The sequence below is a fragment of the Bipolaris zeicola genome (genome assembly GCF_000523435.1).
Source record: "Bipolaris zeicola 26-R-13 unplaced genomic scaffold scaffold_0, whole genome shotgun sequence".
NCBI classification, from domain to species: domain Eukaryota; kingdom Fungi; phylum Ascomycota; class Dothideomycetes; order Pleosporales; family Pleosporaceae; genus Bipolaris; species Bipolaris zeicola.
The window spans coordinates 463,875-490,996 of NW_006912049.1; the positions used below are offsets into that span (position 1 = coordinate 463,875).

Here is a 27,122-nt window from a genome sequence, read left to right on the forward strand (position 1 = left end):
TTCTTCCCGATGAAAGCTTTTCATATCACAACTTCGAAAACACTAGACGAACTCGCTTTAATATGGCCACAAGATCCGAAACTGCATCTGTGACTGCAGCTGCGACCGCGGATAACTCGTCTGAGATAGAGCTCGAGCCAAGTTCACGATGGAATGAAGTGTCCGGAAACGAACATTTGCTGCCACAAGCTGATGGTGGTAAGGACGCTTGGCTGTTCTTAGCAGCGGCATTCGCAATCGAAATTATGGTCTGGGGTAAGTTCTTTTCAAGATAAGGATGACACCGTCTTTCTTGCACTGGTAGCGATAGCTTGAGAGGACATTTAAATAACATTAGCTAGGCTTTCCCTGGTCATATGGCATCTTTCAAGAATACTACAGCACATCTGAAAACTTCTCTGGTGCTTCCGGTATCCCGGCTGTCGGCACTTCCGCAATGGGTATCCTTTATCTGTCTCTGCCCTTCACCTTTGGATCCTTGATACGGTGGCCACAATACAAAAGAACAATAATGGTTTGTGGACTATTACTCATGTGCATCGCACTCGGATTAAGCTCATTGTGCAACACCGTACCGCAACTTATTGTGACCCAAGGCATCCTTTACGGCATCGGCGGAGCAGTGGCATACAGCCCCACTATAACCTTTCTCGATGAATGGTTCGTAAGAAGGAAAGGTCTGGCGTTCGGTATAATGTGGTCCGGTACAGGATTGGGAGGCGTGGTTGTTCCTCTGTTGTTACAATGGCTCCTAAACAGTTACGGCTTTCGGACCGCGCTACGCGTATGGGCGATTGCGCTCTTTACAATTACCCTTCCCTTGACATACTTCCTCAAACCACGTCTCCCTGTTCCTGCGAACAGCCGCGCAAAGATCACCCTAACATTCTTGTCAAGCAAAGCCTTCTGGATTCTTGAATCTGGCAACGTCATGCAAGCTCTCGGCTTCTTCGTACCTTCCATCTACTTACCGACTTATACCAAGGCTCTAGGATTCGACAATACCATGTCTACAGTACCTGTCATTCTTATCAATATCGCTGCTGTTATCGGCTCAATCACTATGGGAACAATTGTGGACCGCACGCATGTCACAACCGCTATTCTCATCTCTACTATCGGTGCCGTCCTATCTATCTTCCTGATTTGGGGGTTCAGCACTTCATTGCCGCCTTTGCTCATCTTCTGCTTCATGTATGGACTGTTTGCGGGGAGTTTCGCCAATACTTGGCCAGGAATCATGAGGACAGTGCAGCAAAATACTGGACAAATGGAAAGCTCCATGGTGTTTTCATTCCTATCTTTGGGGCGAGGTATCGGGAACATGGTCAGCGGTCCGGTTAGTGAGGCGTTGATGAAAGCAGGCAACGTTGGTGGGTTTGGCCTGTATGGGACACAGTATGGAGGTCTGATCATCTGGACTGGGGTCAGTGCTGCGCTCGGAGGCATTAGCATCATTGGGCGAAGGATTGGGTGGTTATGAAAAGCGGCATGCATGTTCAAATAACAGACTCCATGTTGTGGCAGCGAGTTAAATTTATGGCCGCATGGTTTTTATAGTGAAGTTGTCTTGACTTTATGTTTTTATTTATTAGTAGTGTCTACAAATTGATACATAACCTGTTGCCAAAATCATTAAAGGTACCATTTCTAAGTTATGGAGCGACACCAGATGTTGCGGCCTTTCGGAACATGCGATGAAAGCCCGAGGGTTGACAATACTAGCAAAAAGGCGGCCAAGGAAGCGAATTGTCAGAGTCGTGAACATAGACCAAGGTTGTGCGAATCACCGAACAGGATTGGTATAGTAACATTTGCGAATATACGAACACTTACAGCGCACATGATGTTGTCTGACAACATGGGTGGACTAACAACATACCCTTATTAGAAATCGCCGTCTGTTCATCCATGACTTCTAATTTATCGGAAAGATAGCTTTACAACATCCTTTTGACTGTTTACTGGCCACAATAGGCATGGTTCAATACTACACGCGATATCTGTTGTGTATGAACGGGCTGGATGAAGAGGGTAGATTTCTACGCGTGTGGGGCTCAACTGTGGGTCCTCCACATACCAGGGGACATATCTGGTCTTCCGTATGACCCTGGAAAATGCGCGTGAAAGGGTGAAAAGGCTGTTCTAAGCTTACTCACCGCAAAACAAGCTTTCTCGGCGTTACTGACAGAACGTCACTACCAAGGATCGTGATCAGTCTGGGGTCAAATTTCAAGGACCCTATATTGGCTTTCTTCATCGCGTGGATATGGATAAGGACGGAATGATATATTAAGCGTTTCCAGCGACAGAGTCGCTGGTGGCTGAAAGCCAAAGGAACGGTCTCGTCATAGTTCCTGTTTTCAGACCAGTAGTAGTAAGAAAGAGATGGTCCGTTCACCATGACACGAGATGGGAAAGCAACCCTGAAATATTCGCGGGACATGGCCACGAATGCTCTCGACTGTAATCAAGCTGCCTGGCATGATCATACACGTTATACAGAAGCATTACACCTAACAAACATATTCTTAGGACTGGTTGGCTTCGATTGCCATACCGTTTCCTGTTAATCGAGGCACGCCAGGGCATAACGTACGGGAGTAGTAGTAGCTTGCGCGGTACCTGTGCCGGAAACTAGTTTTAGCTCAATACATGTCAGCTACGTGGGGAGATCTCCGCACCGGAAGGTACCGGCAAATATTACCTTACGTGAGGCTACTGGAAGCACAAGAATTTGTGCATCAAGGCCGAGAATAAACGAATGCTTATTCTACTTGCCATGGGAGGGTATGGGAAGCATGACATAAAGGAGCATTCCATTGTCCTCCGAGAAAGTCACCACACCGCAACTTCTCCAACCATCTAATCATCGAATTCCAACCAAGTTCAATACTATCATTCCCTCAACCCAAACCATCAACATGAAGTTCACTGCGGTCGCTCTCTTTGCAGGCCTTGCCTCTGCCCAGCAAGTCGTCACCCTCTTCGATGCTGTTTACAGCGTGGTCGAAGACGCGAGATCGTACCAAATCGACATCGACCTACCCACCATCGTCAACTGCGCTGCCGAGGAATGGGCCATCGGCGACCGATTCACCTGCTCTGACGCGTCCTGGGCTCTGCAGATTAACGACGAGTATGGCGTTTCTATCAGGATCGATCATATCGTAGACGGGTAAGATACTCCCCTCTCAGCCCAACCTTCACAGCTTGCTTTGTTTACTGACTCTCGTCTTTTTTCAAGTGTAACATACTGCGCCGATGCTGCGATTGAGTTCACCGGCTCCATTCCTGTTTATCAAATCCAGGCTTCCAACATCACTGTTACTCTCGAGCCAGTCTACTAAGGGAATTTCTTCTCCAGGGAAGAAAATTTAGATGGAGATGCGGTTTGAATGGACAAAATAACACATCGATAGAGCATAGCCAATGGACCATGAAATGTGCATTGTGTACAAAATAACATGAATGAAGAATTTACATGAAACATGACATCGACTCCTTTTTTTTGTCATGACTAAGATCATAGTGAATTCTGCCTTGGAATCAAGCCGACATGTACTTATGTATGATGAAGTTGCTTTACATCCTAAATACAACACAGGACAGACTGTCTCATCATTCCATCAGCTGAGCAAATCCGGTTGATTATTACTGGTATTGCGTGCTGGATTGGTCAAGCACCATCGATGTGGTGTTTCCTGGTCAGAGTGGTGTTATGGTGGAAAATCTTTAAGAAATATCTTGGATGCATGTCCACTCATGCCTAGGATAACCAAAATATGTTGCTGTTGAATTTATGGTAGCCAGAATCTGCAAACAAAAGTGTACGAACAGCGAGAGTAATGGAGCTGCGTGGCAAATGACCTGACGGACCCAAGTATGAAGTCTTCCCCATCCTCATTCTCATATCCCTTTCAAGCCTTTCGTTTACGGAGCCCTTCTCTTCTCGGCCCCCGGTCAGTGCTTGGTTTTTGCACCCGATCACTTTCGCCGGGCGTAGTTTTCCGGCTCGCTTTGGCTGTGGTGCTACTACCTGGGCGACGGCCAGTGGCGAGTGTTTGGACTACAGCATCTATCCGTTTTGTCCGCCCCATTTGCGTCCCCGTCTCTATTCTTAACAGGGTTGGGAACTGCTCGCTCTTGTTCATGCTCTCCCAAACTGTTTTAGCAGCTGGTACCTTTGCGAGCGCAATCTTGAAATCCTCAGGTACTACAATTGTGGCTGGGCCTGCGTATGCGCGGTCCCATCTCCCGTCGGCCTTTGCAGCATCGACCGTAGCCAGCCCTGCAGGTCGCATGCGGCCCTCTTCGATAAGGCGCGCTACCGTGCCTACATTCTTCTTGGACCAGATACTCTTTGCGCGACGAGGTGTATAGCGAATCTTCCACCAAGTATCGTCAATGGAGTTTGCACGGCCATCGATCCAGCCATAGCATAGCGCAACCTCGACGGCTTCAGCTGCGGTAATAGAGGGTATGCCAGAGCTCTTTTTCGCGAGTTTTACGAAAATGCCTGGAGCGTTTGTATGCTCGCGGTCGAGAAATGCTTCGAAGTCAGCTGGTGTAGCGAAGGCCTGTGTAGGGAATTCAGAGTCTTGAGATTGAGTGGCCATGGCTGTGAGCGGGTGCGCGTAGATGTGGAGGTGCACCAAGGGAGCACATGCAAGCCGTCGTTGTTTGCAGGTCAAGGCTATTGGAGGAATTACGAAGTTCACTCTTTTTGGTAGCAGAAACATGCACAACTTTGTGTCGGAAAACCTAATGGGTAATGAGTGCGGAGACATTCATTGTGTTAAAGGAGGCTAAGGTTGCGGTGGAAGAGCGTGTCGGGCGCCCTACTATCACGTGAGGCCGTCAAGAACCCCCGATAGATAGCCACAGTTTGGAGAGAGACACCACTGTCTCAGTTTCCACCAACTCTGATACATCAATCTCACGATAAAAAATATAAAAGTCTGCTCCTTTCCTCTTTGTAAGAGTTAGATCGGATGTGACCAACACCATGTAGTTTAGGCGAGTATCTCTGTTGAACCAAGAATTAGGTTCCCAAATACCTCATTCAAGATATACAACGATGCAACACACTGTCACTAGTTTAGTTTTATTTTATTTTTGCAAGTCGTCATGGCTTGCAAAACAGGGCTGGAAAACTTGTTCACCTTCCGTGTGGATTGCTCACACTTTTGCCGAAGACACGATATTCACTCCTGGGTACTTGGGCACACAAAGGCGAGGAATGGAGTTCGGCCCACAAAAACGAAGGAGAGACATGGGTGTCGTGAAGCTGCCATGCTCGTCCATGGAAGGTTGGATCGAGGCACACGCATGACCAAAGATAGATTCAGCTCTATTTCGAAGAGCAAGTACCTAAACGCCGGTCGCTATTCAAGTGGTCTGTTTGAGATGTCCCAGGAGGTTGACCATGTCAGACAATGAAGTCTTTTTCATCTTTCCTGGGCCCCAAACCTTTCTTTACACCATCTTTCAATATATCCCAGTTCACACCATCCAATCTCCGTCCACGAGTAGCTACATCAGAAGCGACATCTGCGAGCTTGCCTGTAGCGATTCTGCGCATCATCACGAAATCTTGAGCGTTTGGAAATGTCCGCCCCCTGCCCTCGGTGAGAAATTTCTCAATGAACTCCTCTTCTTCCTTACTAAAAGGTAGGCTAACCAGCTCATAGGCCTTAGCATCTCGCGTGTACACATCGTGTTCTGAACGATCTGCCCACGCATTGTGGTCCAGCGTCTCCTCGATAAGGATCTCGAGAAGTGGCTTCTGCTCGAATTCGGGTCTGTTGTGGATCCAATCGTACATATCGGTGACATTACGACCAGCAAGATACTTTGCGAATTCGACTCGTGTCTTTTCATCCTCTAGCGGTGGTTTAACACAGTTGTAATATGCAAGTGCCAGTTCGTCGTCTTTGGGACCACCTCCCATACCCAGACTGCTCAACTTGTCTCCCCCAGTTAGCAGAGTGTGCATAATCTCGTCTGGAAATGTCGGTATTATGCTCGGATGCGTCAAGTGCCCAACCGCAGTTGAGAACTGAAGGTGATCGAGAAACCACAGCCCTTCAACAAATGTCCAGAACCTTTTCTCGAGATGCACGTCCTTAGCGAATGCCTCCGAAAGTTCTGTTGTGTCATGATGTTGTGGCGATAGGTCTTTGAGCAGATAGAAGACGAGGCAATGTTTGTTGTGTAATGTTGTCTCGGCGGAGATGATGCGCTGATGGAGATCCTGGAGTTGTTGCGGGGATTTGGGCGGATACAGCTTGCTTCCTATATCACCTGGTCAGTGTTTACTCAGGGTAAGTTTGTGTAGAGCCTTACCTTTGATCTGGAGGAGGGCTAGCAACCGCTCAAAGTATGTGCGACCACCAAGGGCAGTTCGATATGACTGAATTTCTTGTACGAGGCCCTCATTGTAGTTAAGGCCACGATAGACTGCGTCAAAATCTTCAATGTCAAGCATTTCTGCGATGGGCTACAGTCCGGGCTGGTTTGCTTCGCGCCGGGGTTGGTGGTGGACGTGTTGTCGTCGGCGCACCCAAGATGCAGGGCACGCGTTCTCACGTGAAGACTGCCTTGGCGTCCAGAGCACAAATACACAGCAGTCAGTGCACACCACTGTATTTTCAGACATCATCTATTCTGGCTATGAAATCATTCCATCACTTGGCACAAAAAACAATCGTAGCACGATATGATACGCAACTTTCAAATCGACACATGCAATGAACGTCGAAGATAGACCGCGACATCGCCAGCGACTGCGAATCGCATGTGATTCCTGTCGAGAGCGTAAAAGAAAATGTGATGGAGGACGACCTTGCAATATGTGCCTTGGTTATGGGTACGACTGCTCCTATCGTTCAACACCCCGCAGCCGGCAATCACAAAGACGCGCAGTCCGGCCCCAGAGCATAGTGGTACAGGAAGCAAGCCCAACACCTGCTGCAGGGACTTCGTCACTACACTTAGATGATCACCAGCCGGCCCAGCCAGTCCAGCCGACCCAGCGACTTCAGCAGCAAGTTTCAGAGAATCATGACCCGCAAGAATTAGGCAATGGCCACCAGCATTCACCCGCATACCTGCGATCCGTCGAAAGCAACTCTGGAGCGGCTTTTGCACGCCTGCTTACAGTGGCACTCGAATCGTCTGATCAGAGTGCTTCTCCAATGCGAATGCTCGCATGGAACTTGTTTCTTGGAGAAAGACAAGCAGCGATACCGGTACAGCAGGAGGCTCTCACAGACATTCTATCAGAACCAGAGATGCGACATCTAGCTAGCATCTATTTTGAAAAGTTTCATCCATGTTATAGCTTCATTGACAAGGATATGCTGCTCCAGAGTATATCCGACAATTGGAATCAGCAAAAAACACACAATGCCTTAGAAGCTCTTCTGAGTGGTGTCGGTGCTCTCGCACTTCTGTTTTCGAATACTCAAGACGTGGAAACTGAATCGAGACTCGCTTCACTTGCTAAACGTCTGCTGGACCCATCATGTGCTGATCCTCCATCACTATATAGTGCTACTGCGTGGGTGCTTCGCACTGCATACTTACGGGTTACAGCAAAGCCAGAAGAGGCATGGTTAGCAAGCTGCAGCGCTCTCCACATCATTGATGCTGCAGGGCTGATCCACTGTACCAGCCGGAGTAGTGCCTTCATCACATCTCAAGACCCAGTCAGTATCCATCTTCGGAAAAGGGTGATTGGCGTAGCACAACACCTGAACATATGGATGTCATATGACCTAGGTCGGAGTCGTGTGTCTCTGCCTAACTTTGACAATACCCCGCTGACTCCGCAAGCCGGGGAATACACAGTGGAATTGCTGGATCTCCTGCCATACTCACAGGACCTGGACCCGACTAACGAACTAAGTGTGGACCGGCTTGTTAAAGCATTGGTGAACGTCTTGGAGCGAACACATAGCGAACCACCATCTGTACTTGCACAGTGCAACTTGATGCTGTGCATTCATCGTAGACTTCATGCCTCAAAGCTCGAGATATCTGAGAACCTCATGGCCAAGGTCCTCGGTTTGATTCAAAAAAGTATACAGGCTGTTCGATCCAACATTGCAGCACACCTTCCCTGGCACCACGTAGCCAACATACCGTTTCAGACAGTTTGCACACTCCTCGTTATCGATACTGCACAGTCTTTTACACTTTTGTCTGAGGCCCTGGCTTGTGTCATCGCCGTGAATGAAGCGTACCCAACTGAGGCGACACGAGAAGCTGCTGTTGCTGCATGTACGCTGCTCCGGCTGCACCGAAGGCGAAGGGAAGCAGAGATCAAGAAGCACTCTGACATGTTGGGCCTATACCCTTCTGTGGATTTTTTCTTGCAGGAGAATCATGGTGATCCTCTGAGCAGCGACTCTCTGCAGGAATTTTCTTGGTTCAATGAGTTTTTAGCTAATTCGGATCTAGCATCAGGTCTTGATCCGTTCATGTAAGCACTATAGCAATCGTGAACTAGTAAAGTACGGTTCAGAGATTCTATATCACATTTTCTAATCTTAGCGGACCGATTCACGGTTAGTTGTACGTTCAACAGGGAGAATTATGCTCATTCGATCCGCGGCGGAAAGAGTCGTGCGGTTCCCTCCGAATATCCTCCATATCCGCAATACCCGCTTTGCCTTACGATCCACAAACATGAAATGCAACATGTAGGGGAGAATGTGCACGGATATCACTATAATATTTCTATAAGCTTAACATACACACTCTTCTATCAGAAAGTCCTAGCTCCCTTGTGGAATTTACAATGTTCTCTGAATGCATGCCCCATCGGTATCTACTCCACTTGCAGTCCTACCGCAGTTAACACCTGATTGGGAATTTTGCCAATATCACGTATCAATCCATCACCCAATAGACTATATGCGATCTCTGTGAAACTGAAGAGAGGTTGCTTGATCAAAAGAAGGTCGCGGAACAAGATACACAAAGTGCGGATATTGCGGGCAATGCGGAACCAGTGATGAGAAAACCGTAGTTTTGTTCTCACTCTTACCTGAACATCGCTTTACATACATAGTTTGGGAGAATAAAGAAATTGCAAAACCGCCCTGCCTCGTCTGTTATCACAATCCAAACAAAAAAACAATAGCTTCACTTCTCGATCAAGGACGACCACTACTCAGCAGAGATGCATCAACACCCTAGCACTACACCCTGCGACCCCAACGAGGTTTGTCACGCCCGCAACGAGAACAAGCCAGAAACGGAACAAGAGATTTCGGGTGGTGCACAGAGTCCGAATCATGGAGTCACATTCGACTCGCCGCACGATGACCAGAACCCACAGGACTGGGCGCCATGGAAAAAGTTACGTACCCGCACCCAACCCACCTTTGGTCAAAAAACCAGAGTGTAAGGAGATAAAACATAAGCTCCACTCAAAGACATCGAAACACTTCAGCTAACATGAGCGTCGACTGAACAGACTCGTCATCTCTACCACCGCATGCACGGGAACCTTGATCGCAAGCTTCAACAGCGCAATCTACAACGCAGCTGTTGCACCCAGCAGCACCGAGTTCAACGTGGCAAACAGAGTCGCAGTACTGGGTACCAGCCTCTTTGTGCTAGGCTTCGCATCTGGCCCCGTAATATGGGCTCCAGGGTCTGAAATGCTTGGGCGCCGTTGGCCACTTGTGTTTGGCGTCTTCGGATCCTGCGTATTTACGTTTGGAAGCGGCATGGCGGAGAATGTGCAGACACTCATCGTGTGCCGGTTCTTTGCGGGCTTGTTTGGCGCAAGCCCTCTGTGCGTTGTTCCTGCTGTGCTGGCAGATTTGTACAACAGCACGTTTCGCGGTGTGGCGATATCGCTGTATGCGCTGACGGTGTTTGGGGGTCCGTTTCTTGCACCCATCGTTAGCGATTTCATCGTTGCAAGTCACTTGGGGTGGCGTTGGACGCTATATCTTCCTGCGATTTTAGGGCTTGCTAATTCCTTGTTCCTATTGCTATTGTTCCGGGAGACTTTTGCCCCATTGGTACTGGTGCAGAAGGCGCAGCTGCTGCGGCGGCAGACTGGTGACCGGAACATTTATGCTGAACAAGAGAGACTGAAGCTAGATGTCCACGCTGTGGTGAAAAAATACCTTATTCGACCGCTTCGCATGCTAGCGACGGAGCCCATTATCCTCTTGGTATCCATGTATATGTCGTTCATATATGGATTAGTTTATGCACTTCTAGGGGTATATCCATATGTATTTCAGCATGTCCATGGCATGCCGGCCGGAGTACGGACTTTGCCATTTCTCGGACTACTCCTGGGTGTGGTTTTAGCTCTTCTCTTTATCCTTGGTCAACACAGGCCGTATTGTCGCAAGCTAGAGGCAAACAATGGGAAGACAATACCAGAATGGCGGCTTGGACCTGCTATCTTGGGAGCTGTTGTGTTCACGGTTGGTCTATTCTGGTAAGTCTTATGCGTAACCATTAACTTTTTTTTTTAAAAAAAAAAAAGACTGATGGTTCTGCTCAAGGTTTGCTTGGACAGGCTTCACTAATGCTATCCATTGGATGGCGCCAACTGCAGCCGGGGTATTTATTGGGTTTGGAGTGCTCTGCATCTTTTTGCCTTGCTTCAATTATCTCGTTGATGCTTTTCTGCCTCTGTAAGTAACGTTTAGTCCTTGAGTGCGCCTTTGCCAATCACGTTGACTGATATGTCAACTCAAACCAGAGCAGCTTCCGCAGTTGCAGCCAACATTATGCTCCGTTCAGCAGTTGCAGCTGGTTTCCCTTTATTCTCTACTCAGATGTTTGGAAATCTCGGGATCCAGTGGGCAGGGATGCTCCTCGCCTGTCTCGCCACGATCATGATACCAATCCCGATAGTTTTCCGAGCATATGGACCGGCCTTGAGAGCAAAGAGCAAGATCCTGGTGGAAGCCGCTAGTGAAGTGATGGTATGAAAACCAAAAGGCTAGAGGAAGTGTGTATCCGATGAGCGGATGATATGTTAGTCACGACGTAAAGGGGAAAATAATATTAAAAGGCTTAATGTGGTGAGGGGAATGCAAAGGTTCGAGAGCGAAGAATATGCATACGACGATGAAATACGACGTCGAATCAATGCGCAGGAAGATTGCAAAACTAGTTGCGATCGATCGAATGAGCACAATATTCAACATTGCATGGTGTTGCAGGATTTTGAATCCACTATCCGATTTTCGTCCGTCAGTAATGGGCAGCCCAGACTCATAAACAAAGCAAATATTTGCTCACCGTCTACGCGGAGCATTTGGAGGCCAGACCCCAGCACAGAGCGGTCAGATGTGCATGACGTAATGGCATGGATTGATGTGAGCCCCGCATGTGTTATCTGCTGGGAGAGGTGTATAATCCTTACAAGACGTTGGTTGCAACAATTAGACGCTTTCATAAAAGTCGCGAAGCAGATGGCATGATATGGACGAGGAGGGGAGCGTGGGGATTCGCGACATTCCGGAGGGTTGGCAAAGGAATTCGGATGTCCGTAATTGCCGGTCCCGAAAGACGAGGGTATCATAGGCCATACTATGTACATAGTAGTACATACATGTGCGAAGAGAGGTCGAAGACTGGGCATCGACTGCCACGGAGACTTGGAGGTCAGACAATGTCCGGAATGTTGACAAAGTAGGTAAAGTCGATATGCGGGTATTTGAGGTGGAGTCTGGCACCACCTCACATCACATATTGCACATGTCGCATCGAGCGATCGGTGGCCGTCTGCACTACCAGCATCAACCAACACGGCGAGCACTAGGCAGAAGAATGCAGGCCCATTCGTTCTGTTGTGATGAGTCAAAGCCAAGCTGCAGGGCTGAGTGGCTGGGTGGATGGGTGGATGGGTGGATGGGTGGATGGGGTAGATGGGGTGGCTGCTCACACTTGGTGTCTTATGTTAGTAATGCGTGTGCCGACCAAAGCATGCAACCGTCAACAGCGCAGACAAGATGGCCAAAAGCCGGAACCCCAGCTCTAGTGCAAACCTACTACCAGAACAAGTCTGGGTTGTGTGCATAAGCCATGGACTACGGATGGTAGAAACCGATGACAGTTACATCTGGGTACAAGTTGGCCAAGTTACATCACGGTGAGCTTCAGCGTATATCAGGGCGGAAGCGGGCGGATGGCGACAGAGTAGACGAGCATCGAAGCCAGCGCGTATGTACAATGCCTGTCGCCTGTCGCCTGACCGCGCCTTGCCAAGTGCGAGCAAAGCTTCTGAGGAATACTGGTAGAGGCGTGGCCCACGTGATGCTGATCCATGCCAGCGCCAATGGTTTCTTGAACGCCTGAGGCTCGGACAAAGCCTGGAGTTAGTAGGTGGTGATTTGAAATTTGCACACCACCACGGGTACTAAGAGAAAAAAAATTTAGTAGCCATGATCTCACAGGTGGTCCAGGCGGATACAAACGTATTAGCTTCCGATGTATCCTGCACGGGCCGAGCATCACGATACTGCACATGTCTATGAACATAGTAGACGAATATCCGATGCAAAGAATGCCAGGGCAAAGAGCGGATGATCGATACGGATGGTGAGAGGGATCCAAGCCCACCCAAGTGGCTGGACTGCCCTTCTGACCTGTTGGTCGCAGCCACGCCATGGCATGATGCAGCGAGTGCTGGTGCGGCAAAGGATAACGCTGCGTCCTGGAACTCGCCATATGGGTGTCTGGCAGGGCAAAGACTCAGCCGTGGGATTGGATTGGGTGTGTGTAAAGAGAGGGTCCTTTTTTTTAAGTACAAGGTCGTTAGCGGTGGCTGATGGCTGATGAGTGATGGGACGGTGGGAGGCGGCGGGTGGGGAGTAGGCGTGTGGTCTGTGCATGTCCAGACCCACCTTGGGCAAGACAACTGCACTCGGCCATGTGGACGTCACAACTGGCAAAAGACGCGATGCAATGCGATCGGAATATTCTCGACGCTGACAAACTCGCGTAGCCATGACCTGCTCCAATTCACAGTTCCGCAACTTCCGGCCCAAGTAGTATACATGCAAGGCGCACCCCCTCTGGTAGTGCTGGCCAGTTGGCTGTACACCAGTACTTGATACCTTTTCCGTTTGCTGTTTCCCTTGGATTCACCTTGCCTCCTCTTGCTTCTTTGGCTGCACATACCTACCGGCTACAGTCTCGCTGTACAACCGAGTCGCACAGTTTCCTCTATTCCCTTCTACTCGCGCTTTCGCATCGCATTCCTGTCAAGACTACACCATTCCTACTGAATACACTCATCATGAGGCACCGTAGGGGTCTTGCGATAGCTGCTGCGGCACTGCTACTAGAGCTTGTGCCGCTGGCAGTCGCCCATGGTGGCGACAAAGCCATGGATATGAATGCGCATGATATGCCCAAAGCGCAGCCTCAACAAGCCGGCTTCGGAGGCTACTGGAGTCTTTCTGAGCATGCTTCGCTCATGTATTGGCACATTGGGCTCGAAGTGTTGGCCTGGGTCGTTGTCCTACCAATAGCCGTCATGTTCAGTATCTCGCGTTCGCGCTTTACTCTGCTATCGCAGTTAGTCTTCCTTGCTACCAATGCACTTGCGCTTGTGCTTGGCCTCGTCTACAATCACAAGACACCAGAAATGTATGCAGGAAACGCGCACCGCAAGGCTGGTTGGGCCATTACATGGATTGCTTCGGCATGGGTGTTTTTGGCTCTGGTCCAGGTCTATGCTGGCATGCACGACAAGGAGTCGGTCGAGGATCAATTCAAACACTCCATGACTGCTGCAAATATGCTCAGATACCAGCGTGTACAGGACGATGAGCTCTCGGATTCATCAAGATGGTCGGGCGATTCTGGCCAAGGTACCGAACGAAACTCGGCTTCATTGTACGACCCATCCCCATCACCCAGCGTCGAGTCCGAAGTCCAGCAGTTTATCGGCCAAAACCATGATGATGCGCATGACGATGACTCTGGTGAAAATGATAATGAAAAGCACCATCTTCTACACAACACGCCCGTCGACCGCTTCTTGGCTCGCAACGTCGCCCGCTTTGCTGTGGGCCGTACACTGAAAGCGATCCGATTTTTCTATGTCCTGGTTGAGCGTACCATCCTGATCCAAGGCTTCGTGGCCATTGTCAGTGGTGCTGTCGTTTATGGAGGCATCGGACGAGGAGGTGCCGTCTTCAATGTTCTAGCGCACACGGTCAAAGGAGGGATCTTCTTCGTGTACGGTTTCCTCACGCTCGGCCGGTGGATGGGCGCATTTGCAGACTTTGGATGGGCGTGGAACGTCAAGCCGCCCAAGGAGGTTGTTGGTCGTTGGCGAGCCGCGCTACCGTCGGCGGAGTTTACTGAATCCTTTGTCATCTTTCTCTACGGTTGTACCAACGTCTTCCTCGAGCATCTGGCTGCATGGGGCGACGCCTGGACTGCGCAGGACTTGGAGCACGTCTCCATCTCCATCATGTTCTTCGGTGGTGGTTTGGTAAGTGGCTTGTCACGGCTCCTTCACTCTAGCGCGACATTAGCTAATCTCCTTCCTAGTTGGGAATGTGCATCGAGTCGAGCAAAATGCGCGATCTGCTCAACAGCGGCGTTGCGGCCTCGCAGGCTGCCTCTGTAGAACACGAGGCATGGCAGCAGCCACGCCAGTACCGCTTCTCCATGAACCCTCTGCCGGCTTTGATCATTATGCTGCTCGGCAAGATGATGAGCTCTCACCACCAGGACTCGATGGTTTCGACCATGATACACAGCCAATGGGGGTCCATGTTCATGGGCTTCGCACTTGCACGTGCTCTCACCTACATCACCCTGTACATTTCGCCGCCAACATCCTTCCTTCCATCCCGGCCGCCAACCGAGATTGTGACTGCATTCTGTCTCATCTCAGGCGGCATCACTTTTATGGTCAGCAACAAGGATACCGTTGCAGCTCTCGAATCATACAACCTGGATGCCATGTTCATCTTCACAGTCGTCATGGGACTCACCGCGCTTCTCATGGCTTGGACCACAGTTGTCATAGCCATCAAGGGCTGGGCCTTGCGCAAGGAGAGCAGTAGTCAATGGTCCAAGAGCCACACTGGTGTCTTGGCTTGATTGCTTGCTAGACAGTATCAGTCTCGAGCACGCTGGCTTGCTCTAATAGTCATGCATCCTGGAAGCTGGACTTTTCCTTTGATACCCCACTTGTTCCCTTGTTTACGACCCGATGTTTCTTTTTCTTTTTCTTTTTTGGTTTCATGACATTGCTGCAGTATACCCATTTCCCCAAGGACGGCGACAGCCTGGATAGCTGCAATAATACCCTTGTTTGTTGCAATCATGGCAGCGGTAATGGCAGGGCAGTGGAAGGACGGGTTCCTTCGGCAACGAGCGGCTCATAATGATCATCAATATTGGATAACGGACACACGCTCTTGGTACTGATGACGGCGAGTGCTCTGGGAGGCACATGGGGTGGAGCAATTACGAATAATTAAGCTTGGTTTATCTCATAGATTTTCATGGACTGTGTAGTACTCATCTGGGTATCAAATGTAAAGCCGTCAAATTCCAAGCACCCCGCAGCTTCTTTACCGTACTCCTCGCCCCCGGCCGGCAACGCCTCTTGCGATGCCTGTACCGCCTCTTGCGCCCCTTGTGGTGCCGCCGCGGGTAGGGATACCGCCGCGCCCGCCAGCGCGTGGTATGCCTCCCCTACCTCTTGGTAGGCCCGATGTTTTGGCTGCCGGCGCAGGCGTCTGAGGCTTGGATGGAGTCTTGCTGCTTGGGGGGTTGTCAACAAAGGATGTGTCGGTGGTCAAAAAGGTCGCCTCCATGTCTTCTGGCCCCAGCGAGCGGCTGAGGTTAGCAGCCCCGCCGTCGGGCTGGTTCTGTGGCCGCTTGAAGGACTCGTGGATTGGGGCCTGGAGATGGTTGTCAGTAGCTGTTGTACCATGGTTCCGCTTTGAGACGCTGTCCTACGCACCTCTGGGAAGTCGACGCAGAAGGCGTTCATGTTCATGCCGTAGAGAAAAGCGGCAAAGCTCTCGGAGAAGCGGGCCAGGCTCTCGTGCATCAATTGAAGCTGTACGAAGTTTTGCTCGAGGTCTGCCATGGCGTCGCTCAACTCTGCAAAGCCATCCTGGAGACCTTGGAGCGCATTGTCGGAAGCAGAGGCGGCACGGCCGCGCTGGGAAGAGTCGCGTAGGGAGGAGCGCGAAGAAGGGCGAAGGGGCGTCGTGGGGCGGGAGCGAGGGGACTTGCTACGGGTGCGCCGGTAGGAGGGGGTTGTTGTAGGTGTTGTGGACGCCATGGAAGATTGGGTGTTGTTGTTGTTGTTGGTGGTGGTGGTGGTGTTGGTGGTGTTGGTTTTGTTGTTCTTGTTGGCTGAGGGGCAGGGCCCTGGAGTATGTAGTAATGGCACACGAACGCGAGGGGCTGCTTGAGCTCTCGAGGCCAACGGTGCACTGATGGAATGCAGATTGGCTGTATTCACGTGTATACTCACATGCCTGCGTACCTACATAGCTCTATGCGTACAAAATAACCAGGGTCGCTCGCCTGCCCGTCCGCCCGCCCCCACGCGCTAGGACAATTGCATCGATGATGGCATTGCTCGAGTCGGTGGTACCGATAATGCACATTCTCCCCTACATATGCCCATCGCATCCTGTGAACGCATATGCGTACTTTCCTACATATGCCCCTCGCACGCGCAGAGGTCAGCGATTTAGCCAGAGTCGCTCCCTTCAGGCGGCCCGCCGTCTCGCCCGTCTCCCCCTCCGCCTTGCTTGTCCGTGTCTGCTCCGCCATAAGGCGCGAAGGCACTGCTGCGCCGCCCGACCCGGCACCACCGCCCGACGTCACCCTAGTGGGCACAAGTCCCGCTCACTTTGAGCCTCAGCAAAGTGACATTCATGTTGCGTCGCGCACAGCCCCAGCGACAACTATTGCAGACCTCCTTCATAAAGCTTCGACCCTCTGCCAATCCTCTCCACCACCTCCACGCCCCCTTCTTCGCCTCCTATAGCCCCGCCCGCCTAGTCACGCGGGCATATATAACACATCATCGCCGGCACTGCACGACACATACACCACACAAGAACAGCGGGCTCAACCTCTGGGCTGTAGCAGTAGTCGCAGGTCTCGCCATTGGCGGCGCTCTTCTTGTGCCTTTTGTACCAAGCTCTTCAGGGGCAGAGACCGCAAAAGCCCCTCGCTCGACCAAGTCCGCCGCCGCCTACGACTTTGCAGACTCGTATCTAGTCATGGCGCCAAACACCCCAGCCGGCCGACCGGGCACCCTCACACCCGACCAGGAGAAGAAGCTGCGCGAGCTTTGGGGCATCGTGTTAAAGATTTTTGGCGTCGAGGTGGGGTCGGACCAAACAAACGGGACAGCCGCACCGGCCGACGAGGAAGTGCTGTCGCCTACAGCAGACGGGAAAAAGGACAAGAAGAAGAGCCGTTTGCATGTCTTCAAGAGAAGCAAGGGGGACAAGAGTGCAGACGACAAATCGTCGACTACGTCGGAAGCGTCGACTCCTACTGCAGACCTAAGCAAATTATCCATATCTGCCGAAGATGACAAGTTTGGCCAGACTGCAGAGTTCAAGGCCGCAATAGCAAACATTCCCCCAGAGGAGCTCCGGAAAACCTTTTGGAGCATGGTCAAGCACGACCATCCGGATGCGCTCCTCCTTCGCTTCCTGCGCGCCAGGAAATGGGACGTTGAGAAGGCGCTGGTCATGATGATCTCAACAATGCAGTGGAGGCTGAACGAAATGCATGTCGACGACGACATCATGAAGAACGGTGAGCTTGCCGCTCTCGAGACCACGGCGACGGACGCAAAGGAGAAGAAGAACGCAGACGACTTCCTGGCGCAACTGCGCATGGGCAAGAGCTATTTGCACGGGTTGGATAGTGAGGGAAGGCCAATGTGCTTTGTTCGCGCAAGATTACACAAGGCTGGTGAGCAGACTGAAGAGAGTCTGGAAAGATTCACCGTCTACTTGATCGAGACGGCGCGCATGCTGCTGAGGCCGCCGATTGATACAGCCGTATGTTGAGGTGATGATGAGACAGCAGAGTGTTTAGACTGACGCCTACAGACCATCGTTTTCGACATGACCGACTTTTCCATGGCCAACATGGACTACACACCTGTCAAGTTTATGATCAAATGTTTTGAAGCAAACTACCCCGAATCTCTTGGAACCGTCTTGGTCTACCGCGCACCCTGGGTGTTCAACGCGGTCTGGGCTGTGCTCAAGGGATGGTTAGATCCTGTTGTTGCCGGCAAAGTACACTTTGTAAAGAACGTACAGGACTTCAGCACCTTTGTGCCCAAGTCGCAGATTCCGACCGAGTTGGGCGGAGACGAAAAGTGGGAGTACAAATACCCGGAGCCCGTACCTGGTGAGAATGACAAGATGAAGGAGGAAGGACCGAAGCAAGAACTGCAAAAGGAGAGGCAGGACATTGTAGACAAGTACGAGGCTACAGTAGTCGAATGGGTTCGTGTAGGTGACGGCGCGTCGCTAGAAGAGAAGAGGAAAGCAAGAGACGTGCTAGCAGAGCAGCTGAGGCAGAATTACTGGAAGTTGGATCCGTATATTCGAGCGCGTTCGCTATACGACCGCCTGAAAGTGATCCAAGACGGAGGCAAACTCGACTTTTACAACAAGGCGGCCGAGCCTGCTGGCAGCACACCTACTACAGCTGGCGAGACGAGCGCCGACGACGTTGACTAGGGCTTGAAGGCTCTGGTGCTTGGGCGACCGTGGTACTTTGAACTCTCAACACCCAGGCCAGTGGTTCGAAGCAGTAGAACAAAAAAAAACATTTTTTTTCTCTGCACGTGCACGCAGCCTCTAGATATTCTCATTGCTGATACTCTAGCTAATGAGAAGGCTCTTGTCTCTAGTCGTTTGTTTTGTTGTTACTTTCTTCTTCTCTTCTCTTTTTTTTTTTGACTTTTTGCCCTCCTCGTTCCATCACGCATTGCAACAAAGACAAGGACCAAAAGGAAACGGAAATAAGACGGGCAAGGGAGGGGAAAAACGGACAGAGAGACAGATGCATACACAGGTATACACATGGACTCACATGTACAGCACTCTAGTTATCGTAATAATATTCACCCTCTTCTTTTTTCTCTCTCTCTCTCTCTCTCTCTTTCTCTTCTCTCTTCTTTGTTGTTTCCCAAGTTTGGCTGTTTTGTTGGCGTTTTAACCTTTGCTACCGTGACTCGACATAGTTTGATACTTCGCGCCGCCCCTTTTTTTCTCCTCATTCTCGCAAACCAACCTTGTTTTGAGAATTGACCTGTCGCGTGGTCAATTTCCAATAACGACGACGACAACAACAACAACAACAACACCAACAAAACCTTGGGCCAGAAGCAGGCAGACACGCAAACAAGAACAACAAGACAGGAACACAAGCAGCATAAACGGCGGTGTGTTTGAAACTTGGCTCCATTTGCCCATATTGACCGGACAAGCGCGGGTGTGGGCGCGCGCGCGTGCGTGTGAGTATGTGTGTGTGTGCGCGACTTTGTTATATGCATGCATGTCGAGTACCCAGATAAAAAAAAGAGCGTGGCTAGACCAAAGTGTATTGTGCTGTGAGCAAGTCCGGCTGGGATCGAAACGTACAGTATCAATCGGACATTTTAACTCGTCACATGTGGCACTCTGGGGCTTTTTCCCGATCTGCATCGTGCGGCTAGTCAGCGGAATTACGTCATACCCCTATTCGTCGTTGCTTTTGTCTTCCTTCTTCCTTGCTTTCTTCTTTTTGCTTCTTAACCTCTTTGAACACTGTATCACCGCCCTCGGCGCGCCAGCCGCCCAACCCCCTATTTTACTTTTACCCTTTCCTTTCCCCTTGCCTAATCTGCCCATCTCGTGTCTTGTTTTGCCCGTCGGGGGTTTTTTGATTCGTTTATTGCTTGCGAGGAGGGGCCATGTGGGCACATGGGAATAGATGCATGGGTGTGAGTTTACTTACTGGGGCCCGGAGACGCTAGGTCGACACTACACCAGAAACAAACGTCTCTCCACGCCGACTCGTCTTGAGTGTTCAATGTCTTTTTTCAACATTTTGCTTTGGGCTCGCCTATCTTGCCAGCTAATAATACAGTTTGTTCTAATGGAAGAGGAAGGTGTCATGGTTGCAAATAAGAGTGGACAGGGGGGCCATAAGGCGTATTAGCGCTGGTAGTGCCATGGCGACAGCGTCGTGCGGTTCTGTTTGAAGGATTTGTTTTCCAACGCAGAGAGCTGGACTATTGCAGCATTATCTCAATCGAGGTAGCAGGTGCACATTGTTTTGTGTACACGTTTCTTCTGATGTCTCGAACCACGTTTTGCATTGGTCTCTTTGCCCATGGCAACGGTTTCCCTTCTACGAAACGACTTTGATATCCCGGCCACCCCTTGTTCGGTGGCTTTCATGGCTGCTGACCTCGTCCATTTGCACGGCCATTTGATTTGCGTTTTCAAGTCCGCTCTGGACTGCTTCGGCGACATCCCCTCTGGGAGCGGCTTCGCCCATTCGCAACGTCGAGGCACCTGACTTGTCGCCATCGGCGTCTGCTCCGGCTAGCGAAAGTCCCTGTGCGGGACGGTAGGTAATTCTGCCCTCGGCAGCGGCCGCGAGACGTTGCTTTTGGCCAGCCTCCCCGGCCCGACCTAGCACGCCGGCGATGACTTGGATGCAGCGCAGACTATGGCAGTGTCAGTAGCAGGAACAATGGTTCGTCACAGCACTCTTACCTGTCGTCGTTGGCCGGGATTGGGTAGGTGACCCAAGTGGGGTCGGCATTGGTGTCAATGACGCCAATGGTTGGGATGTTGTTCAGGGCGCATTCGTGGAGCAGGACGTAGTTTTCCAATGGGTTCAGGCACACGACTAGATCCGGGCGAAGGGCGGGCCGGTCGTAGAGCTGCTCGTCAAAGCCCTTGACCTCCTCATCCAGCTCGTTGACAACCTTTGTCTTGCACCGGCCGAGGATCTGCTGGCCGTTTGTGATGCTGCCGGGGATCCAGCGCTCGAACAGATGATAGCCCTTGGCCAGCTCGGCGGCCCTGGCAACGGCCCTGTCCTGGCCATCACGGGTTCCCACAAACAGTATCATGCCTCCCCGGCGGGCGACTTCCTGGACAACCTTTGCGGATCGACGCAGGTGGGCGGCGGTGACTTCGAGCGAGATGATGTGGACGCCCTGCCTGATGCCGTGTATGTAGCGGGCATTTGCGGGGTTCCAGAGCGACGTGACATGGCCTTGGTGGGCTTCGGAGGCGAGCAGCAGCTCGAGAGTGACGTCGGCAGGTGAGGGCGGGTGGTTGAGCAGCGTGTGCGGGCGGTAGTGCGGGGCAATGTCGGACCCCAGCTTTCCCAGCATCTTGGCTGGAGCATGTCATGTTAGTAGGGCTGCGATGCGGGCGTGGTGGAGGTGAGATATGGCGTACCCTGCTGCTTGTACAGGTGGTACTGGGCGGCCACATGGTCGCGGGGCTGGGACTCGGGGTCAATTGAGGGCAGCGGCTGGTCGAGGTGTGTGTTGAGCTGGGCCTCGAGTGACTGGAGCTGCTTGAGGCTGTTGGCGGTCGAAGCCTCGATGGCGGCGATGTCGGTGGAGAGAAAGCGGCGCAGCGGGCGGGACTGGCGGCGGGCGAGTGCCCGAGAGCCTGGGGGGTGAAGAGTGAGCAGTGGGCAGAGTGGGTGTAGGCGTGTATACATACCAGTGCGGGCGGCAATGCTCCTCACGATCATGCTGTGTGCGCGCACGTCGTGCAGTCGCAGGCGTGCCAAAATCTCGCAGCCGGGGGCGGCACGCCAAGCCCCGTGCCGCGCTAGGCCATTCCGGGCAAGGCGGCGTCCTCAGCCTCAGCACCAGCCTCTCCACTCTGGCGGCATGGGCGACGGGCATGCGAGGCCGCCCACGCCCAATTGCCCGCCGTGGGCCGCGTCGGAGGAGCTGCGAGGGCACCACCATGGCGGCGAGGGCACTGCGAGGGGGGAGCGGCGCCGGTTGAGCGTGCATCGGTCCCACTCGGAAGAACAAGCAGGGCAGGTCATGACAGAAGCAGGCATGGCATTCCCAGAATCCCATGGCGGCCGCTGTGTGGTCCCTGCTGCTGCTGTTGCTGCTGCTGCTGCTGATGCTGCTGGCTGCTGACAGGCCTCATGGCTGCTGGCTGCTGGCTACTGGCTGGCTGCACTAATGGCCGCATTGCTTTTGGCCCGACTGGTGCTGCGACGGGCCCTGTGTGGGTGGTGGACAGAGTAGTTAGTATACATGTCCATGTAGGTATGTGCGTCTGTGTCTGCGTCTGTGTCCACACCCAGTAAGTATAGCCCATGTATGTAGTGTATGCGTGGTGCGAGTGCGCATGCTACCACTGCTACGGCCGCACCGCCCGTGCTGAGGCCCCCGAGCATTGCGCGCCAAAGCCACTGACATCTTTCCGTGCTCTTCTGCAACTATCCCGCTCCCGGTCCTTCTTGGCCGCTAGCGCATTCGACTCAGCCTGCACATCTCGCCCTGCACATCCAACCTCCACAACCCACACCCCCCCCTCCCACCCCCAGACCTGCCCGACCACATCCCGCGGCCTCTCCAAATGGCCTGCGCCTAGCTGGCTCTCCGCCCCTCGCCCTCGCATGCCACTTGTCTCGCCCTGCTCGCTGCTGTCGCTGCTGCCTGTACCCCCGCCGCCACGCCTGTTTCTGCTGCTTCTGCTACTTTCACCCTCCTCACCCTCGCCGCCCTCGCCGCCACCACCGCCACAACGCACCGCTGGGCCACAGAAGCGATAGCGCACAACACCGCCCACGGGCGCCTGCCGCCCTCTTGGATGCCCACAACCCAGTGCTCGACGCTGTCTCCCGCCGCCCAAGTCTCCCGCCCACCCCACTGCCCGCCATGAACGGCTACCCATACCCTCCGCGGCCCTACGGCCAGGCCAACAACGGGTCCATGATGATGGGCCTCGAGGCCGATGCCATGAACGGCTTCGACATGTCCGAGGGCCAGTCGCTCGACTCAATGGTCGCCCAGAACGACAAGGAAAACCGCAGGCGGAGCATGCCGCCCTTCGCGCGAGGCTCGCAGCAGATGAACCTGGGAAGCCCTGAGACGCGCCGCTTGAGCATGATGAACTTTGGCGACCCCAATGGCGGAGACATGGAGGATTTTCGTTTCGACATGTCCTCGGCCACCATGGACAACCTCATGCACTCCAGCACCGCCTCGTTCCCACGCTCCACGGCTGCTATGCAGAACGACCAACTTCCCGCAACCGACCTCAGCATTGGCAACCAGTACCAAGGCCAGGCATCGCCCTTTCCCCAAATGACCGCCCCGGGCTCGGCCTATGCCTCGCCCATGCACCAGAAAACCTCTCTCGACATGGAAATGTCGTCGTATCAAAACGGCATCAACATGTCACTCGATATGAATGACTCGCTCAACATGATGCCTTCGGACATGAACATATTTCCTGGCAACCAGTTCAACTCTCCCCTACTTGGCTCTCCCCTTAACCAAGACTTTGTCGGTTCCATTCCCACCGCTCCACAGGACAACGGAAACACCAACAATAGCAATACCAACGCCAACACCAATAACAATAGCAGCAACAACACCCCTTCCACACAAGCCCAAGACCATTTCAAGCGCCCTTCGGTAAATAATACACCCGACCCAAAGTCGGGCAGATCTAGCTACCTCAGTCGAGCACTCAGCCAAGACCAGGCCAGCATGCGTTCCCACTCCAGGCCTCAGAGCGACCGCCACTCGTCCAACAGCGTCCCCACACGCATGACACTGGCTTCCCTGCGCAACCAACAGCCTATAGCACAAGACCCTGCACAGGATTTGCCCAAGGACGTCATCAACAAGCAGTTGCGCGAATCCAACGTTCCCTGGCAGACACCCGCTGGCGGATTTCCCTCAACCATGCACCAGAATCCTCACATGAAGACACAGTTCAAGAACGCATATTCGTCAACCGGATTTGACATGCTTGCCGTATTGGTAAGTTCACGACTTAGCCATTGTACATGGCTCGTCAAAACTAACCCCAAAGCAGATGCGAGTTGCCACCAGACCTGACCCCCAGATCGATATCGGCTCCGTTGACCTTTCCTGTGCTTTTGTCGTGTGCGATGCAGAGCTGGACGATATCCCTATCGTATATTGCTCGGAAAACTTTGAACGACTTACCGGCTACACACGACATATGATTCTTGGGCGAAATTGTCGCTTTCTGCAAGCCCCTGATGGCAAGGTCGAATCTGGCATCAAGCGCAACTATGTCGACGACGACTCAGTCTACTATTTAAAGAATATGATCGAGAATCGTGCAGAGGCACAAATCAGTCTGATCAACTATCGGAGGGGTGGACAGCCCTTTATGAACCTTTTGACCATGATCCCTATCGCTTGGGAGCCCGGTGGCAAGACCAAATTCTTCATCGGTTTCCAGGTCGATCTTGTGGAACAGCCGGGTGCAATGACGAATAAGAACTCGGGTAGGCTTTGCAATTTTATTTTGTAACCCCCCAGATTTTTGCTAACAGTGGTACAGACGGTTCCTACAGAGTCAATTACCAGCGCGGAATGTCTATACCAAGTTACGTTTTTAGCGACCACCTCAAACCACAACAAGCCGAACAAGGTCAAACAATATCAAAAGATGAAGTGTCCAACGTCCTTGCTGCGTATAGTGGAGGTGGGGATTCGGAAATGACGAGACGCATCTGGGACAAGGTTCTCCTCGAAAACTGCGACGACGTGGTGCATGTATTATCGCTCAAGGGTCTTTTCTTGTACTTGTCGCCTGCCAGTAACCGGATATTAGAATACGACCCAAGCGAGCTTGTTGGAACAGCGTTATCCTCTGTTTGCCACCCCAGCGACATTGTCCCAGTCACCAGAGAGTTGAAAGAGACGACAAGCGGCGCCTCTGTAAATGTCGTTTTCAGGATACGGCGGAAGAAGAGTGGTTACATGTGGTTCGAAGGCCATGGTTCATTGCATACCGAGCAGGGCAAGGGCCGGAAATGCATCATCCTTGTCGGACGTGAGCGCCCGGTCTACACGCTGAGCAAGACCATTGTGCGCGAGTCTGGTGGTGTCGGCGACAATGAGCTGTGGACCAAGATGTCGACGTCTGGTATGTTCCTATACGTCTCGTCAAATGTACGACAGCTCCTGGACAAGCAACCAGAAGATCTGGTTGGCACCAGCATTCAGTCTCTGATGCGCCAGGAGTCCAAGGTCAATTTTGGGCGGATACTCGAATTTGCAAGAGGCGGCAGAAAGGGCGAAGTGAAGCACGAGATGATCAACAAGCGTGGCCAAGTACTTCAGGCTTTCACCACAATCTATCCCGGAGATGCTGTCGAAGGCCAAAAGCCCACCTTTGTTGTCGGACAAACACGACTCCTCAAGTACTCACGCAACAGCACCGCTGGTCGCCCTTCCATGTACACAAACACCAAGCAGGAGCGAGATTCACACATGTTAGGGGGAGCCTCACCTATGCCAGGATCTGTGGCTGGAAATAACGGAAACTCTGGCGACACTGGAAACAATACCCCATCAACAACTACTACAAATCCCCTCTATGTGACGACCGAAGAGTCACCGGCCACATTTGCCGGCCACAACGGTCTGCAGATCGGACACCAAGATCAAAGTCTTGCTTCGGACGACAACGTTTTTGATGAGCTCAAGACGACAAGAAGTACCAGCTGGCAGTACGAGCTACGTCAAATGGAAAAGCGGAATCGATATCTTGCAGAAGAGGTGCAGACGCTGCTGGCAGCCAAGAAGAAACGAAAGAGGAGAAAGGGTGCTGGACAGATGCAAAAGGATTGTGCAAATTGCCATACGAGACAAACTCCTGAGTGGCGGAGAGGACCTTCTGGGAATCGTGACCTGTGCAATTCGTGTGGATTGCGATGGGCAAAGCAGGTAAGCCATGGGTCTTGTGCCACTGCTGTATAGATGAACCCGTACTAATGTCAGTCTTCTTATAGCAAGGACGAGTATCGCCGAGAACATCCTCAGCCACAAGCGACAAGAGCAAGAAGAGCGCTTCACCGCGTCACCACCAAACAAAGTCCGAGGCCGGACAGCAAGCATTCAGTCCCTCCACATCAATGGCCACACCCAGTAAACGATCGCCGCAACATGGCAGTATTAGCGAATCTCATGCCCCCAAAGCGGCACGTACGGAAATAGCTTCTGCGCAGGGCTTCATTCCACCACCGGCGATCGACGAGGTAACCGAGCCGGATTCATGAAGACGGACCATTTTTTCTCATTCCTGCGCCTCTTCTTGTGTTTCGTGTCATTTTCGTCTTTGGTCAAACGATACCCCAGTACACAGTTCTATTTTTTTAAACGGCCTTTGCAACCCCATGGTGGTCGCATATGTGTGATACTTGAGACGCTTTAGACTCTCTCCTGTTCCTTTTGTCCCCACCTCTTATTGTTTTTATCCTTTGCGCCGTGTCTTCTGCTTTATGATTCGCGATTTGAATACTGGGATACATTTCACCTGATCATCTTATGTATTTGAATGCTTGTGCTTATTCCTGTCACTGACTGGGTGTTGCAGCGCAAAATTAGTCTTGCTGTACATATTGGATAGTTTTCTTTTACGCCGGAGAGGAATCGATGTGCAACGACACCGGCTGTCACATTTTTATTTTCCTCATCCTTTCACTTCTCTTGCGCCTGAGAGGTATCGTGTACTTGTTAGAAGCGATGACAGAACATACGACGAATGGGTTTGGTTATCAAGGCGGAAGCAATCACGTGGGCGCGTATACGCATGATATCAGTCAATTTATCAATCAATCTATCACAAGCATGGAATCTAGGCTCGTGTGTGCATCTGTAAGGGCGGCAAGGGCAGGACATAATGCAAGGATGATGGTGATCCAGGGACCATCCCATCCACTAACTTCGACCCCTTTGTACCCCCTGGCCCATTTTTTCCCACCCTGCATAAACACATGTGCATGTGCCGTTTACCACTAGCACAGTAAATGAGGACCGATCCAGCCTACCCCGCATTCCCTGAATACGTGTAGGTAAA

The 27,122-nt window shown here is 51.9% G+C and overlaps 12 protein-coding genes across 12 annotated transcripts; 7 read left to right on the forward strand and 5 right to left on the reverse strand.

Annotated features, from left to right (window-relative positions):
- Nucleotides 1–62: 62 nt before the first annotated feature.
- Nucleotides 63–1,483, forward strand: COCCADRAFT_80771 (uncharacterized protein; the record flags this gene model as incomplete). Its single annotated transcript, XM_007708262.1, has 2 exons — nt 63–255; nt 342–1,483. The coding sequence occupies 2 exons, from the start codon at nt 63–65 to the stop codon at nt 1,481–1,483; spliced, it is 1,335 nt and encodes a 444-aa protein (XP_007706452.1).
- Nucleotides 1,484–2,924: 1,441 nt separating this feature from the next.
- COCCADRAFT_80978 (uncharacterized protein) lies at nt 2,925–3,350 on the forward strand (the record flags this gene model as incomplete). Its single annotated transcript, XM_007708263.1, has 2 exons — nt 2,925–3,178; nt 3,248–3,350. The coding sequence occupies 2 exons, from the start codon at nt 2,925–2,927 to the stop codon at nt 3,348–3,350; spliced, it is 357 nt and encodes a 118-aa protein (XP_007706453.1).
- A 570-nt stretch (nt 3,351–3,920) lies between these two features.
- COCCADRAFT_31789 (uncharacterized protein) lies at nt 3,921–4,619 on the reverse strand (the record flags this gene model as incomplete). The annotated part of the gene is made up of 1 exon (XM_007708181.1): nt 3,921–4,619. One exon carries the CDS (start codon nt 4,617–4,619, stop codon nt 3,921–3,923), a length of 699 nt encoding a protein of 232 aa, XP_007706371.1.
- Nucleotides 4,620–5,431: 812 nt separating this feature from the next.
- Nucleotides 5,432–6,490, reverse strand: COCCADRAFT_80643 (uncharacterized protein; the record flags this gene model as incomplete). The annotated part of the gene is made up of 2 exons (XM_007708264.1): nt 5,432–6,297; nt 6,349–6,490. 2 exons carry the CDS (start codon nt 6,488–6,490, stop codon nt 5,432–5,434), a joined length of 1,008 nt encoding a protein of 335 aa, XP_007706454.1.
- A 262-nt stretch (nt 6,491–6,752) lies between these two features.
- On the forward strand, nt 6,753–8,492 carry COCCADRAFT_31791 (uncharacterized protein; the record flags this gene model as incomplete). The annotated part of the gene is made up of 1 exon (XM_007708182.1): nt 6,753–8,492. One exon carries the CDS (start codon nt 6,753–6,755, stop codon nt 8,490–8,492), a length of 1,740 nt encoding a protein of 579 aa, XP_007706372.1.
- Nucleotides 8,493–8,918: 426 nt separating this feature from the next.
- On the reverse strand, nt 8,919–9,110 carry COCCADRAFT_80508 (uncharacterized protein; the record flags this gene model as incomplete). The annotated part of the gene is made up of 1 exon (XM_007708265.1): nt 8,919–9,110. A coding segment is annotated over one exon (192 nt), but the record flags the coding sequence as incomplete, so codon positions are not given.
- Nucleotides 9,111–9,190: 80 nt separating this feature from the next.
- Nucleotides 9,191–10,973, forward strand: COCCADRAFT_80799 (uncharacterized protein; the record flags this gene model as incomplete). The annotated part of the gene is made up of 4 exons (XM_007708266.1): nt 9,191–9,369; nt 9,488–10,474; nt 10,542–10,673; nt 10,742–10,973. The coding sequence occupies 4 exons, from the start codon at nt 9,191–9,193 to the stop codon at nt 10,971–10,973; spliced, it is 1,530 nt and encodes a 509-aa protein (XP_007706456.1).
- Nucleotides 10,974–13,288: 2,315 nt separating this feature from the next.
- COCCADRAFT_166 (uncharacterized protein) lies at nt 13,289–15,111 on the forward strand (the record flags this gene model as incomplete). Its single annotated transcript, XM_007708103.1, has 2 exons — nt 13,289–14,494; nt 14,554–15,111. 2 exons carry the CDS (start codon nt 13,289–13,291, stop codon nt 15,109–15,111), a joined length of 1,764 nt encoding a protein of 587 aa, XP_007706293.1.
- Nucleotides 15,112–15,587: 476 nt separating this feature from the next.
- COCCADRAFT_80931 (uncharacterized protein) lies at nt 15,588–16,309 on the reverse strand (the record flags this gene model as incomplete). The annotated part of the gene is made up of 2 exons (XM_007708267.1): nt 15,588–15,920; nt 15,983–16,309. 2 exons carry the CDS (start codon nt 16,307–16,309, stop codon nt 15,588–15,590), a joined length of 660 nt encoding a protein of 219 aa, XP_007706457.1.
- A 955-nt stretch (nt 16,310–17,264) lies between these two features.
- Nucleotides 17,265–18,752, forward strand: COCCADRAFT_80547 (uncharacterized protein; the record flags this gene model as incomplete). Its single annotated transcript, XM_007708268.1, has 2 exons — nt 17,265–18,059; nt 18,111–18,752. The coding sequence occupies 2 exons, from the start codon at nt 17,265–17,267 to the stop codon at nt 18,750–18,752; spliced, it is 1,437 nt and encodes a 478-aa protein (XP_007706458.1).
- Nucleotides 18,753–20,409: 1,657 nt separating this feature from the next.
- COCCADRAFT_169 (uncharacterized protein) lies at nt 20,410–21,780 on the reverse strand (the record flags this gene model as incomplete). Its single annotated transcript, XM_007708104.1, has 4 exons — nt 20,410–20,731; nt 20,781–21,414; nt 21,477–21,695; nt 21,750–21,780. The coding sequence occupies 4 exons, from the start codon at nt 21,778–21,780 to the stop codon at nt 20,410–20,412; spliced, it is 1,206 nt and encodes a 401-aa protein (XP_007706294.1).
- Nucleotides 21,781–22,987: 1,207 nt separating this feature from the next.
- COCCADRAFT_80638 (uncharacterized protein) lies at nt 22,988–26,322 on the forward strand (the record flags this gene model as incomplete). The annotated part of the gene is made up of 4 exons (XM_007708269.1): nt 22,988–24,046; nt 24,102–24,543; nt 24,600–25,990; nt 26,056–26,322. The coding sequence occupies 4 exons, from the start codon at nt 22,988–22,990 to the stop codon at nt 26,320–26,322; spliced, it is 3,159 nt and encodes a 1,052-aa protein (XP_007706459.1).
- Nucleotides 26,323–27,122: the final 800 nt, after the last annotated feature.